A 15,743-nucleotide genomic window follows, 5' to 3' on the forward strand; every position below is an offset into this window, starting at 1 on the left:
GTTGTGGGCTTTTATAGTCTCATTTTGGTTTGACAGAGACACTGGCTCAGGGCATCACATTGTTAAAAGCCCAATTTTATAGAATACAACTCCCTCAAAAGAAAATAGAAAAGGTTTAATAGTGCTGAGTTATATCCAGGAATCATGAGACCTTGTCATTTTTACTTGTCCCTGATTGTTTTACTCTATAGAAACTCAATGAAAACAATCATGTTCATTAATTTATTAAACAACATTTGAATTTACAATACATACAAGTGCACAGAAAAAAAAAACACGTGTGTTGAAAAGAAGTGAATGCTCCTTTTAATGAGCTAAGATATAAGTACAACTGAAATTAAGACATTTGGCTGACATGCATGTATATTTACACCATAAATACATCAACATATATCATGATCTAACAATTGTTTTAGAATATTGAACTGCAAAATTTAAGATATGTGTAGACAGTATAGAAACCATTCATATACTGTCTTTAAGTATGCATACGATGAAATGCAATTATTGTCCCACTGGGCGTGAGTAATTTACGGTAATTATAAAACATCCTAAACGCACAGCTCTGCATAATGTAAAAGCTTCAGGTAAATAATTCTGATGTGGCAAATGAAGAGGTTAACGGTAAACAGTGTATGTTAAGCAGAACAACATGTAAACATTTGGTAATGAAGATCTGCTACCAACTTGACATCCTGCACAGCTAAACCTTAATATTTTGGACAGTCAGCCTCTTATAAATGTCCACATGCAGCCTGCACAATAAAAGTAAAAGAATCTGGCTCCATGTCTATACTCGGACGTTAAACAACAGCTGAGAGACCTTTAAGACTGCAGTTATTAGAGGAAGCTGCCTACATTCTTCTGTATGTGCTAACACTGGCTTCTCAGTTCCTGTCAACAATAGTCCAGTTATATCTCCTCATGCCAGAAAACGGTAGCTCAAATTTAGGAATCGCCGGACGCTATCTAACACACAGCAGATGATCTGCTGGTTTTGTGGGTCACCGAGACAAACAAAGTCAGCTTGACCAATGAAAACGCTTCATTTACAGCAGTCAAAAAAAAAAAACTCTGTAGCTGATTCTTTATGACGAGTTAACAGCTGCGTCGTGTGCGTCAAAGAGCTGCAGCGTCACTGTTTTGCAACCGGAGCATTGTTGCCTGACACACTTGAAGCTGGTTGTTGCTCTCAGGAAGTGCTGCTCCTCTTTCTGGTCCTCGGTCTCCTCTTCAGGATTTCTTCTTCTTGATCACTTTCACAGTCCCTCTGAAATAATCAAAAGGTTGTGGGGTTATGTTATTGTGTTTGAAGAGCAGGGTCCAGAGTTACTAGCAGCACCCCAGAATACCAGTTTGAACATGTGAGTCCAGAGCAGCACAGGTCACACAGCAGCTACTGCGTTATTACTGCCAACAAATAGTTGGACATTTTTGGGAGTACACTTATTTGCTCTCTTTCTGCTTTTTACTGAGGACTGATACCATGTTTGTACAGTACAGTTAATATGAAGCTACAAGCATTACTTCTTTGTTTCATCTGTACAAAAACTGAAGTGTAAAAACAAAAACTGAAGTATTTTTTTTTACAGGGGATTATATGCTGGACTATTTCTTGGCTGGGAAGAGTCATTTCCTGAAGTTGCCATTGGTCGCCCTGCAAACTTGTGGTGACAACAACACCCCAGGAAGTCTCAGCCACTGGAAATCATCTGGCACATAATCCCTCATAAACCCACAACTTTTCATTTTTACACCTCGGTTTTTGGACGGATTAAACAATGGAGATATGGCGTGTTAATTAGTGGGCTTTGGAGGTGCTGGTAGGTGAACTGCATGACCTTTGGACAGAGCCAGGCTAGCTGTTTCCCCCGTCTCCAGTCTTTATGCCGTGCTTAGATAAGCAAACCGGCTGCAGTCATGAAAGCAAACATGCAGAATTCCTAAAATGATGATCTGTTGCTTTAAGTCCAGACTGAGCCTCTGCTGTTAGCTCCTCTTACCCCATCCTGCTCAGGCAGCTTGTGGCCTTTCTTCATGATCCGTGTTAAGTGGTTGCAGAGAGCAACAATCCTGAATGACAGCTGTTGAACAGGTAAAAGCAAAGAGAATGAGTCCCAGAATCAATCAAGAGCATTTTTTTTATATACATCCCTGATTGCTGTCAGGAAATAACCGAACTGGACTTTACCTTCCACCTGCGTCTGGCGTACTGTCTCCTGAAGTTTTCCAAGTTGACCACTGACAATCTCTTCACCATGGCCTGCCTGGGATTCAGAGGCTGTGGAGACACAATGAGGGGTGGGACAGCAGAGCAAGTGTCTTTTATGTTAATGTCAACTGTTAAAGCAAGTTCAAAAACATTGTGCAGTTACTGGTCTAATTTTTACACTTTAATCTGAAGTACACCTGGAAATATACTGAAATCTAGATGACAAAACACAGTGAGATGTATGATAAAGGATGAACATTTATTTTGTTGTTTAGACAACAGTGAAAAAATGTCAGTGTGCACATCAAAATGTGTGTCGGTGTGTTCGTCTGTTGAGACGCTACAAACCACAGATAACGAGGTGATGCATTTTCAAACATGTGATCTTATCACTGATGATGCTTTTCCTGTTGGCTCATAGAACATCTTGCAGAAAAGACATTAAAAACAAGGTTTTAAAAATAAATAAATAAATTTAACGTCTAGTGAAAGTGCATAGTTGAATCCATCGAAAATAATGTGAAGAAAAAAAATCATTCATGATTACACATGAACGTAAAAAAAACATAAAATATACATAAAAAAATACATAAAAAATCAATATACAGTCAAAACAATTGAATGGAATGAGAAAATAAATCAATCAACAAATGTCAATTTCTGATACATTCCATCAAAAGTAAGTTCTGTGTCTTCTGCTGGCTGTAACACAGTAAAACATTCATAATATTTATCTCATTAAGAGCTACCGGACCTGATTAATCAAACAAGGGAAGAGCAGAAATAAATCTAGTTAAATGACCTTAATTTTACAAAAAATCCCTAAATGTGCCATCATTGTGCTATTTAAAGGAACTGTTCAACATTTGGGAAATATGCTTATTTCTTTCCCTGATTTAGAGGAAAAGACCAACACCGCTGTCACATTTGTCAGTTAATCTGCAGCCAGAAAGTGGTGCCAGTCTCATCTCCCCGCGAGAATGTAAATAAGCATATTTTCCTAAATTACTCCTATTCCTACTTTTACTCAAACTGAAAGTATCGTACCGCAGAGTTCGCGCAAGAAAAAACAATGAAATCAAGAAAATGTAAAGACTACGCAGCTGTACATTCAAAAGTCTGTGCTGCTGAAAAAAATCTATATGTTGAAATCAAACCTCCTCTCGAGCTTTCTAAGGTCAAGAAAAGTGTGTTTTCTTTTATTTGCTGTGCACGTTAGCCAGACTCTGTGAGCGGCTGTGAGGCCTCTGGACACAGTTCCCTCCTGCAGGACTGATGCAGCAGCTCCATCAGCGCCCGCTTCACATCTGTATTCAGACTGCTGCTGAGGATGCTGCCGTTGGCTCCTTCCTGATGCAGAGAGGTCATCACCTCCTGCAGCCAGTGCAGCTCGGAGTTCAGCTCCTGCCTCAGAGCGTCCAGCTGACTCTGCCTCTGGCTGTACTTCCCACTGATGCTCTCCAGACTGGCATCTATAGCCTTCATGTCCTCCTGCAGCAGTCTCCTTGTGGCCTCCACTTTGCGGAACTCGTAGCGGATTTGAGACAGCTGCTTCCTCGCAGTCTCGCTCTCCTCCTTGTACCAGGCCTCCTTCTCATTATAGATGGAGAGCAGAGCTTCTAAATCACCCTGCAGAGTGTGGTGGGCTCCTGCCACCTCCGACACACCCGTCTCCATCAGACTGACGTCCTCCACCACATGCGCGAAACGCTCAAAGTTGGCATACGTGTTGTTCTGGGTCATGCTGGAGTGGGACTGGATGGTGTACTCCTTTAGACGCTTCGTCTTCAGCTGCTCCGCTTTCTTCTCCGCCTCAGGGGCAGCGCTATCCTCCTCTGTGAGGTCACAGGACTTCAGATAGAAGGGTGGAGGGGGGACACTGAGTGAGAGGCTGTCACATTGTTGCATCTTGAAAACACACATGGTGGTGACTGTAGTGGCACTGTAGGATTAGTGTGTGACCCTGCAGCGAAAGCCATGGCAGGTAAGAGCGTCAAAAAAAACAACAAAAAACATTCCTACGTTTCCTGGCTTCATGCTTGTTTCCAAACAGGACGAAGACTCCACAGCAAAACGCCATTCACATGCACCTCAGCAGCAAATGTTGGAGCAGACGTCTTCAGCATTACAGGTTATTAAATATCCGTGCCGTTAAAACCAACAATTAGTGAGATTTCAAGTTCGGTCACTTGAATTTCAAGACGAACTTTCAGACTGCAGAGGACAGCTGTACAAGTGTGGAGCTAAGTGTGTTCATAGGTGATGGCTGTTCCCAGAGGGAGGGGTGTGGTGCAGTGATGGAAACAATATACAGAAACTGTGATAAAGTATGTTTTCAACAAGCCAGAACATACATAAAAAGTTAGTGGGTGTTTTTTTTTTGGCACATTTAAAGATAGAATTTCCTCTGTAATAACAAAGAAACCTGTTACCCGTCTTTGAAATGAACTGTTAATAGTCGTTTCACATGTAGCATGTGCTGACAGCAGTTACTGAGAATACAAAGAACATGCTGCAACACACATAAATCATACCTTAATCCAATGATGGCTGAGGGCGTCTTGTATTGTCATCCGTTTTCTAAAATGAGAAAGAAAATGCAGCTGAGTAAATACACCCGAACAACTCCATCAGACGCACGGCGTTGTGAGCGGTCATTGCTTTGGGATGCGAATCTCTCAGGAATACGTCCAGGCCGGGATAACTTTCACAGGAATATTCGGTTTCCTGGAGGAGCATTTAAATGGAAACACATGTGAAGCAACAAGAAAAGGAATAAAGGTACAAACAAACAGTGCTTTGCCTGCTGTATTTAGTTTCAGATATAAATAATGTTTATTTAGCTGATTTTATTTAGTGTCACATGGTGTCCCAAAAACAAATGTGCCTAAATCCTTGCTCCAGATTTCTGTGGACTGGCTGGTCTTTCATTCTCATTTGGATCAGGTCTGGGAATTTAATACGCTTAGGCTTTATGCAGTGAACCTCTAATACTAGGCTTTGTATTGGAATTGTCAGACTTGACCTTCGGCCTTCAGCTGCTTGTCAGTTCTTTTACCTCGTGTCCTTCTCCAGGAGCTGTCTGATGAAGCTCTTGGCCAGCTCACTCGTGTTTCTGAAGAGGTCCTCGTCGAACTCGTAGTTCATAGCCGAGATGTTTCCCAGCGTTTCCTGCTTCGTGTCGCCGAGGAAAGGTGACGCGCCGCTCAAACTGAAACAACATCCACACGCTCACTTGGGCTGCCCTCGATAATCTCTTTAGGTGCATTAAGATTCCCATTAATAATCACGAATCATTCCAACTTACAGTATATATGTGATGACTCCAATGCTCCTGTGAAAAACAGCACAAGGTTAATCCAGAGTTATGCACTGCAGCCTGTTGCATGGAAGGCAACAGAGTCAGAGGTAATTAAAGGCTCTTACCACATGTCTGCCTCCAATCCTAGTGGCTCATAGTTGACTATCTCTGGAGCTGAAAATAGATGCACACACTCCTGCATCACAAACATCCAGGCCAAACACCGAGCCTCTTCAGAAAATGTGCCACACTGCAAAAGTATCTCAAATAAAAACACTTACCAACAAACTCAGGGGTTCCAAAAATGTTTTTGAAATCTGCCCCAGCTTCTATTTTGTGTGCCAGTCCAAAGTCTATGAGTTTAATGCGGGGTAGAGGAACATTCCTGTCCAGCAGCATGATATTTTCAGGCTGAAGCGCAAAGACAACAAAACAGAAAGGCGTTTTGGTCAGCAGATTTCTGCTAACACCAGGACAGGGTGATACATAAACAACGGTGAGTAAAACAAGTTACCTGGTTAAAGCTGCCTGTTGTGTAAGCATTAAAGAAAAACATGGCAACGGTTACAGTCATCTGTGTTAGTGTGAAATATTAAAGGAGGAGCTCTACACTTTTTCGTATTCGTAGTTTGATGAGAAGATTGATACCACTCTCATGTCTGTCCACTAAATATGAAGCTCCTGCTTGCAGCCAGCTAACTTACTTTAGCTTAGAATAAAAAAAACTGGAAACAGTAGGAAACAGCTAGCATGGCTCTGTCAAAAGCAGCAAAATCTTAAGCACCTCTAAAGCTACGCTAAGCTCATTAATTAACATAATGTGTCCTGTTAATTCAGGCCCCACAAAAGCCAGAGTGGAAAAACGACAAATCACCGTTTTACAGGCATTATTTTCTGGACTACTTCTTGGTCGGGATGGGAGTGCATCTAGGTCCGAGGGTCTTATGCTCAATATTCTTTGAACACGCATTCACCCTCCAGTTGTGCTCAGGTCAAAACCCTAACCCTGGGAGCATAGCACCCTTGAACAATGGACCTTTTGTCATGTTCCCATTAAGTGTTTTTTAGAGCCAGAAGTGATGTATTTCGATGATAGAGATGATATTCACTGCAACGCCTCCATCCTGATTGGATCTGAATGTCACTTGGACCAGCAAATAACCTCTTTTAAAAACAAGTTCTTATACTTGAGTTTTTGAATGGATGGAACAAGCGAGACACAACTTGTTAATCCATGAGTTTTAGAGGTGCTGGAAGGTGGATTTTGTCACTTTTGGACAGAGCCATGCTCGCTATTTCCACTCTTTGAGCTAAGCTACAGTTTCAAGTAAGGTGGTTGATAGCAGGAGTTTCATATTTAGCACACAGATGGCAAGAAAGTGAGTAGCAATTTTCCAGAAATGCCCAACTTTTCCCTCCATTAAGCATCATTTTTGCAGACATTAAGAATTTCAGACTTTAACATATTGATCTGGTTCACAGAAAAAGTGAGTGCAAGAATCTGTGAACTGAAGGTCAAGGCCTCAGGCAGGTTTGTGTCCCTTTTCCTTAATTTTGCCAAACAAAAAGCATCAGGAGTGAAGACAACAGCCACAGCTGCAGGAACGCAGGGCAGTGACTATCAGAGAGCAGCGTGGGAGGCACTGCTCTCTGAAAGTGAAGCGATAACCTTGTGGTGTCTGTATCTGAGAACCTGGACCTCAGCCACAGAAAACAGGAAGGATGTGTGATGCAAAACAGCGAAACTCTACCAGCACATCCATTAGACACCTGCTATATATATTTGACATTAAGTCTGGCTCGACCTAGCATACAAGCACAAGTTCAGAAGAATCTCACCTTCATCACGAGGCAAATATAGATTCACATGCGATGCACGGACGGAGCATTTTGTACCTTCAGATCAAAGTGTGAGATCCTCTTGGAGTGGAGGTACTGGACTCCATCTAGGATCTGTTTGATAAACTGCGTGGCCTCCTCTTCGCTGAGAGACTCCTTCTGAGCCAAGAAATCGAACAGCTCTCCTCCAGACACCCTGCAAAACGCACACACATTCAAAGATTTGTCCTGTGCGCTCCGGTAATCTGCAGCAAGCGCTCTCTTGAACCTTATCTGAAGTGAGTTCTCAGGCTTTGGATGCAGCGGTTCAGGATGCCTTAGATATGTTTGTTTGTGGTAACTATTTGGGTGTGCTCTGAGTCAGTCTGCTCTACTTATGAATCACTCTCAATCTTTTCATAATGAAAATCCTGAAAAGCTGCAGAAAAGCGGCATAAGACGACCTTTGACCAGCTGGTGGCTCATGAACACGATGTTCTTTTCATATTCATCCAAAGAAAACACAATCGGCCGAATGACACACAGTGTGTCACCCTGTCTCCGTCAGCTCACCCCTGCTTTGATTGCACTGAGCCTTGATTTAGTCCTAATTGTACCCTCCATGTTCCCGATTACTCGCTGGACCCAGACGACCTCTGAGGCCCCTTTTCAACACAAGCCTTATTGACACTGTTCGGTTCTTTCTGGTGATCAAGGCAAAAGGTTTTCAGCAAACACAGATTCAACAAACAACCTATATACACAGAAACTGGCTCACAGATCAGAACATGGACACAGCTTTACTGACACTGGTCTGAAACATCGAAGCTACACTGACGCTGTGACTGACACTGGTGTAATTGTGCAAACATGACCAAACTCCATTCTTCGAACAAATGTATTGTAAAATCGTGCAGTGACTCACAGCTCGAGGATGAGCACCACATCTGTGCGGTTCTCGTACACATCATGCAGTTCTACGATGTTGGGGTGCTGGATCTGCTGCAGGATGTTCACTTCCCTCTCGATCTCCTCTCGCCTCACTCCGCGCCTGCTGGCCCGACTCTGGCGCTTCTTGATGAACTTGGCTGCATACTCAACGCCTGTGCTCTTCTCTTTACAGCGTCTGACAATTGCAAACTGCCCACTGCAGACACAAAAGAGGAAGAAGACACTGGCATTACCTTATGTTAACTTACTCTTTTTAATGTGATTAAGATCTGCCAGCTTATCATCATGACAGATTTCAGCATTATTTGTGTAAAGTTTTGTCCCCCCTCTCACGTGTTGAGTGTACTATAGGCATCCTTTTTCAAGATAGAGCACAGTTCCTCATGAAACATTTAACAATTAACAACAGGATATAGCAGCGGGTGAAGATAGATGTCAGGGAGGAAGCTGTGTGTCAAAACCAGCTGAAATATCGAGGTATAGTCCATCACTTCCCGTTTCCCAGCCAGACAGAGAACAATCAGATGGGCCGGCAGTGCGGACAGAGCTGCTGTCCTCCCACTCCAGCAAACTTCCTGCCAAATTTCTAGCCATCCTCAAGAGATCAGTCCACTGAAAAAATCCCAAAAACTCTGACTATTTCACAACAGAGGTGTGGCTTAGAGACCATCTCTCAGTGGATTATTGTTTCACTTTTCGCTGTGCTCTTTTATTGCATGCCACAGCTTGCAGACATGTGGTTATGGCGTCTAGTTAATGAGGTTAGATCCTGAGCTATATTAACCCAATAAGGGGATTTCATATTCCAAGACATGGATGACTCCTCCAGGACACTTGTCGCTGTCCTTTAACATAACAACAATACGTCATTCCACTCATAATTGACCCACTGACAGCCTGAATAAGAAGTGTAAGAACATATTCCAGCGCTGTCACCCAGTTAAATATATGTTATGAGTCTCCATGGCTTTATTATCAGACCAGCACTTGTAATCTCAGCCCTGACTAAGCCTGCTGCCACTCTTGCTACTTCACACGCTTCCTGCTGCTGTGAGCTGACCTGCCCTACCCTATGCATTCAGACTGTGAAAACAAGCAGTACGAGGGCGAGTGTGGTGGCAGAGCTGGCAACGAGCTTCTGAGTGGGGAAGATGAACACTAGACAGAAGAGGAACATTCAGTCAAGTATGCATACAGAGTAGTGTGGACAAAACACATAAAAGCCTGTCGAGCCATTGCCCCTCATTGCAAAATATTCAGCGTGTGTATTTTTAGACGTTGTGAAAGAGTACACAGGGAGTGGAAACAGATAATAACTCTCAGGCTTTTCATATTTTTTGGACATAACTGTCCACACAGAGATTCCAGGGTGGCTGTGAGACGCTGTCCAGTCTGTGTCCATTATCATCGTGGTGTCTAGTGGGCTAAGAATAGCCCGGCCCACAGGCTCATTCTCCACCTGCCACCTCTCTGCTGCAGCTGGGGCGAGGGACGAAGCCTGGTGAGCCGGAGGAGCTGAGGGGAGGAGAGCTGGAGGAGCTGCCTGATAAAAACAGTCCCAAACAATTTGCCTGTGCTCGTGCCACACTCATTTCACACAGCGGTTTAACACTTGTACTTTCAAGGAGCGCTTATCCAGAGACATCCACCAGCTCATCACAAAACAAGTAAATGGATTAAATACAACCCTGCTGACTCCTTAATTGCATTAGTATGGGACTGTTTCGAGGCACTCCCTGTCCTGCCCTTACACATCACATAAGGGAGCAGCTCCACTGAACACATTTAGCTTGGATTTTTTGTTTTCTTTTACCTCACTCAAAAACAACAGCGGCGGGGGTGAACTTTCACCACGCAAGTGCAGATCTTCAGTGAGTGTCACACTGAAGGGATAAAATGTTTACTAGAGCTTCTGATGTTAGGCAATCGAGTGCAGCAACACTATCCAAACTATGGCCTCAAATATTTAATCAACATTTCTCTTGACACAGTCTGAAATGAGAGGGCAACAAAAACACATTTCAGCGTGAACATGTCACAACAGAAAACGCAGAGAGCAGGGGTCAGGGTGGGGTATATACATCTTAACAATGGTCTCCAAAGAGTCTCACACATGCTGCAATAGACACACAAAAACAGGGCGGGTTGGGTGCTGAAGCAGAGCAGCAGGCTGGAATCTCAAATGCTCCCTCTATCTGTTCTATTCACAGGACATTTCCACCCCTGAGACATCCCTGAAAGGCTGACCCTGCTAGAGATGACTACGATAATGTGTGAACTGAAAAGGAGGGTAAGTCACTCAGTGAATTCCACTTGCAAAAACAGGCATCACGCACCCAGAGGGGATGAGCTGTCACATGGCAAGGAGAGCAGCAACAGTGTCCTTGATTTGCCTGTTAAAGCAAGACTGAACAGAATTACACCTCGTCCAGATTGTTGAAGCCCAAATGCAGGAAAGTGCACACCGCAAATGTCAGTGTAAGGTCTTTGCTTTGGTGTGGAGAGAGCAGTGATGCTGGGAGTGGTATTCCACAACGGGCCAGGCGTGCCGGCCGTCTTAGCTCTAAGCCGGCCAGTGGGGCTGAAAGTACCATCTCCCCGCAGAGTTTCCACTTCCAACAGCTGAAGGTCATTATCCACAGCCAAGGTTGGAGGAATGCTCGGACAAGTGGCGCCGGCCCAATATTTAAACACATTTCTGCACTAAACAACCTCTGGGCCGGCGTGACAAAGACAGCCAGATTCATAATTGACCAAGCCCTGTCCCTTCACACCCTTTCCATCTGTAACACTGACTGTGAGGATAAACGGCTCAAACTTCACGTCACTGTGTAAATTCAACATCTGTCTCTCTGCATATATGCCCACAAAGTGTTCAGGATACTCTAGATTCCCACTTGTTTTGATCGCTCCAATGTCAACCTCTGTGAAATGGGAACTCGGGGAATGTTCAGGTCAACATGGAGTTCCCTCTGTCAGGCTGCACTGAATAAACACATTTCTCGCTCACCGCCCGCAGGAACGTCTGTTCCTCAGAGCTGACTACACGCAGTCCCATCCTGCACCTTGTGCGCGCATGCCTGCTGTCCGTGCTATAGATACATCATGTACAGTAAAGCCCTTTGGAGAAATTCTAGCACTTTACTGCGCTCATGAGCAGCACCTGTCTGCCTCGCGACTGTCAGCTCTTTTCACTTCAACACATCCAAAGTGTGAAGGCTGTGGCCTGAAGTGCGCATCGCTGCCCTCCCTGCTTCCTCTCCAAAGACGAGCTGAAAACATTTCTCTAAATCATTTCCTTCTGCATGAAGTTGCAGAGTATCTCTAGCGATGACAAATTGGGAAACAAGCAAGTTTAACCCTTTCAGAGTTCCTGCAGCTAGCAGGATTCATCCTCTGGGGACCATGAATGTCTGTATGAAATTTCCCTGCAATCCATCCAATAGCTGTCAAGGCATTTACTGTGAGTCTGGACCAAGTGGTGGACTGGCCGACCTTTTCCATCTCTAGAGCCATGCTGTTAGCAAGGCTACAAACACCACAGACCCACAGCTTTCTGTACTAACCAGTGTCAAGCCTGTGAAGGAGTCATATCCACGATGATGTAAGGACGGTGTTTACAAATTTCAAAATCAGGAGGAAGTTTACGAGCCTTTTATTGTTGTACAGGCATGCAAAGACAATAGCACTTCCCATCCAACGCTGTATCCTGTGACTCTTTGACATTGCTTGATCATGACTAACAGAGATCTTGTTTTTTCCATCAGCATCTAGCAAAAGTGGTGGTAAAAGTATTCGACCACACCGCCAGTGTGATGACCGAACTTAGACATAAATGAATTTCTTGTTGACAGGTTGCGTTCACATCGTCTACCATCTGCACAAAAGCACGTCTTTTTCTGTTTTGCCTTGATGGTCACTTGTGTAACCGCTCATCACGGTCTCAGCGGTCTCCTGGGGGGGGGGGCGGTGGCAGCTGTGGGCTCCCACTGTGGCAGATCCTACTGTATGTCATCATCAGTGTCATCACTCAGATGGTAGGACAGATCCAGCTGTCAGTCACACCTCAAGCAAAGGATTGTTTTACAGATAGATTTACCAAAAACGCCCCATCACTAGTGGAAAGAAACATTGAGTACAACTGCGTGGGGCCCTGTGACATTAACATCTGTCAATGGGGGGATAGTATGATGAATGGACTTTCCTGTAGCAAATGGCTCAATAGTTCCAGAGAGACACACAGAACATCTCATCAGTCTTTGGCCCCCTCATCAAATTTCCCCACCCTCTTAAGAGGATTGTTGAGTAACAGTTCCACTGCGGCATGCGGAGGAGAGGGCTGAACCCACGAGGCTCTCACAAACGGTGGGCGGGGTGGGCCGCATCCTCCAACACTCACTACAAAGCTGTCACAATAAGACCTACAAACCCCACAAGCACAAAGTCCAGCTGCCGAACGGGCAATAAAATTCTCAGAGACCTTCTGTGACTGAAAAGGACTCTCTGGGTTTCAGTTTCAACTTGCGGCTTTTAACCACAGCAGCTTTTAGCGTTTCTCATGATGGTGCTGCTTAACACGTACGTACGTAGCTGTTTTTTCAAGGAACACATTTAAAACCACAGCTCAGTGATATTGTCAGTCACACCATTATTCACTACCATTATTCTTCAATAAGGTGCTCTTTACAAATGGTTGATGAAGTTTAAAAATGCTTCAGAAGCAACTTGTTATTAAAAGGGTTTGACAGTTGGAACTAACTGCTTTATTAAGTTAAGAAATCATTCACTAATCCTTTAAAGATCACTTAGAAGCCATCAACAGTGACCAGAAAGACACTTACGTTTGCTCTTTAGCTCTTCAATTAATCAGGAAGGCACCTGCCATATTGCAAAATATGATAGTAAAAAACTTGTCTAAGTCATAAATAAAAGTTTCTTTCAATAATACATAAAGTTTCTACATTTTATGCCTGTTTTTCCAAGTAGAAGTGGAAGACTATAGTGCTTCATGGTGGCTTAATACGGATCTATAAAGCATTAGTGCATAATTTCTTAACCATTAATAAATTATTAATTGCAACTGACAAAGGCTACCCTGTTTGAAAAGCAAATATCTTTTAAGTGAATTGAGTGTTTATTCTAACAATATTTAGTCTTTTCGCCTGAGTATTTAATGACACAAATGTATGAGGAATCTCAATGTAAAATAGAAAGAAAGCGTGGCGGCTGGACATCCTGCCTCTCCAGGCGTTTTAATGCAGCTGTCAGCAGCAGGTCTGGGTTTGTCTTGTCAGGGTGTGTCAAAGAGGCCGTGCAGTAGATGAAGAGCAAACACCAGGACATCATGTACATTTTGACTAGTAGTGAAAAGTTAGAGGTCAGACTCTTTTCCTTTCACACCCTCTACGTCTGTTAGCAGGTGCTGCACATGCCCAAGCTGGCCTTCCGTGCACAATTTGCAGCTTCCTCAAATCCATATTGCAGCCTGCCAACTTCCTTTAATGTATTTCCCCATGGGACACGCTTTCCTTGATGTCTGCCCTGTACAGGCTTGATCACCGCTCCTCCTCAACATTCAGCCTCAACACACCGACCCGCCACCCAGAACCGGCTCATGCAAAGGCACCAAATTACATCTGAGTCTCTTTCCTGGATTGAGTGCATCATGGGCAAACAAGGCTTGTTTTCTTAGAGTGCGTTTACTTTTGAAACTTTAACTCTCTGTAAACTTCAACCCACTTGAAGGCGGCGACACTCCCCGTTTCAAGCTTAAACAGGCCAGCTGTTTGCATACCTACGTACACATGGGGACCACTGTGCCGAGAGGCATGCAGGGGGGAGCTGAATCACACTGTGATTCACACAAAGTGAGGAGGATCATCTTCTGTGAGCTGGTAATGAAACATCTGCATGCACGCTTCATTAAGCAGCTTTGAAACATACTCACCTCCCGAGTTCTTCTCCAATTTCATAGAAATCATCCACATTTTGTTGCTTGAATACCGCCATGCCAGGTGTCTTCATTGATGTAGTTTATCTCCTTGATGTGCAACACTTAAGACTTCCCTCCACAAGTCCAACCCTGCTGATACAAAGAGGCGCTGTTGATTTCTGACTGGAGCCATGAACATGCTGACTACATGTTCCAGCTCGCTGTGAAGCATTCCATCTCACAGTTGTACCTACTTTCACTGCTAAGACTAAACACTGCAACTTGACAGCAAAGGAAACAAACAGCACAGTTACAGTAGTATGTCCTGAACACTGATTACTGGCTTTAAATTTTAACAAGTTTCATAAGTACACCAGCTGTTCCAAGCCGGCCAGTATAAGAGTGTCTAGTTTGTGTGATTAGAACAGGATTACAAAGGAAAAGAAAAGAGCATTTTGGGTAATTAGGGCAGGGTATCAGTGAAATTTGCTCCTGTTGTGAAACATTTTGTTGGGTAAAGAGGCCGACAGCAGCACAAGCTTTGCCAACATTACAAATAACCGTTTTTTACTGCCATGAATCTGAATTTTAAAACAGAGCAGTAGTTAATTGCACACTATAAGAGTGAACATACATACACAAAGTGAGAAGATGACAAGCTGAAGTACCACAAACTTCCCATCTGGTAAGTTCCTGTCACACTCAAAGTGGCTCCACACACTCACTGCAACCAAACCTAAAGTCTTACCTCCAGTCACGTACGCTGATGATACACTTCTCCTACAGCTGCTCTGCGCTCCTCATGGCTGCTGCTCAGATGCAAAATCTGCTCCTGTGGCCTCTCTGTTGTGTTCTGTCACTTGTGGCAGCACCATCAGGCTTTTGTGTCTGCAGAAGTCCCACCCCCTGATGGCTCTATTATGCAACTGCAGCATGAGAGAGGCAGGCGGTCAGTAAAGACGACCGGCATGTCTGGTGTTTATTCTGAACGTGTATTTCAGGAACTGAGGATCACTACAGCCAGCTGCTTTGTTTCTGCTTCTTATGAACACCTGCAGACAAGACACTGAGTCAGCCGTCGTTTATTGAATTTGTCTTTTGACTGGTAATCCAGAAACATACAGTGGTGCGTGCTTTATGCTGTAACAAAGGCTTTGCACTTTTCATCATTAAATGATAGCGATTAACATTGAACGAGATACCAAGGAGGTTTACATACAAAAAAAAGTGAAGTGCCCTATAATATTCTGAAGTCATCTTGTCGTTACACTTGTGCAATACACTGCTAGGAAAAGCAAAGGAAAGAAAGAAAATGATAACATTAAATGTAGCTTATTCAAAGTGACAGCAAACTGAAGTCGTGTGTTGAAACACTGAAAGCCTACTGTATGAGCCATTTGACAAAATGAGCGGACCCAAAAGGACCTCTTATCTTAAACCGAGGTTGAGAATTTGGATGTGCAGAGAGGCCCGCTCTCATCACGACAAACTCATTTCTACTTCCATTTTTCATTCACATTCCCATCATC

General features: G+C 43.8%; 1 protein-coding gene across 3 annotated transcripts; it reads right to left on the reverse strand.

The window, feature by feature from the left end:
- Positions 1-208: 208 nt before the first annotated feature.
- dapk2b (death-associated protein kinase 2b) lies at positions 209-15,702 on the reverse strand. Of its 3 annotated transcripts, none has more exons than XM_076732950.1 (12): positions 14,963-15,702; positions 14,230-14,364; positions 8,257-8,478; positions 7,410-7,548; positions 5,795-5,924; positions 5,639-5,687; positions 5,520-5,546; positions 5,271-5,423; positions 4,747-4,792; positions 2,192-2,281; positions 2,004-2,084; positions 209-1,270 (listed from the first exon to the last, which is right to left on the reverse strand). In XM_076732950.1, the coding sequence occupies exons 2-12, from the start codon at positions 14,304-14,306 to the stop codon at positions 1,193-1,195; spliced, it is 1,092 nt and encodes a 363-aa protein (XP_076589065.1). In that variant the 5' UTR covers positions 14,307-14,364; positions 14,963-15,702; the 3' UTR covers positions 209-1,192. The 3 variants fall into 3 exon arrangements, with proteins under 3 accessions (XP_076589065.1, XP_076589066.1, XP_076589067.1); XM_076732951.1 differs by having other exon boundaries at positions 14,230-14,367; positions 14,963-15,053; XM_076732952.1 differs by lacking the exons at positions 209-1,270; positions 2,004-2,084; positions 2,192-2,281 and adding an exon at positions 3,361-4,063.
- Positions 15,703-15,743: the final 41 nt, after the last annotated feature.

This window comes from Chaetodon auriga, chromosome 6 (assembly GCF_051107435.1).
Source record: "Chaetodon auriga isolate fChaAug3 chromosome 6, fChaAug3.hap1, whole genome shotgun sequence".
Taxonomy (NCBI): domain Eukaryota; kingdom Metazoa; phylum Chordata; class Actinopteri; order Chaetodontiformes; family Chaetodontidae; genus Chaetodon; species Chaetodon auriga.

What these genes read in the sequence shown, in the direction of transcription:
- dapk2b (XM_076732952.1), bottom strand. Translation starts at nt 14,306, where the DNA reads ATGAAGACACCTGGCATGGCGGTATTCAAGCAACAAAATGTGGATGAT. An exon ending in ATTGGAGAAGAACTCGGGAG is followed by an intron (nt 8,479 to 14,229) that starts GTGAGTATGTTT and finishes TTGTGTCTGCAG; the next exon opens with TGGGCAGTTTGCAATTGTCA. An exon ending in GTGGTGCTCATCCTCGAGCT is followed by an intron (nt 7,549 to 8,256) that starts GTGAGTCACTGC and finishes TGCGTTTTGCAG; the next exon opens with GGTGTCTGGAGGAGAGCTGT.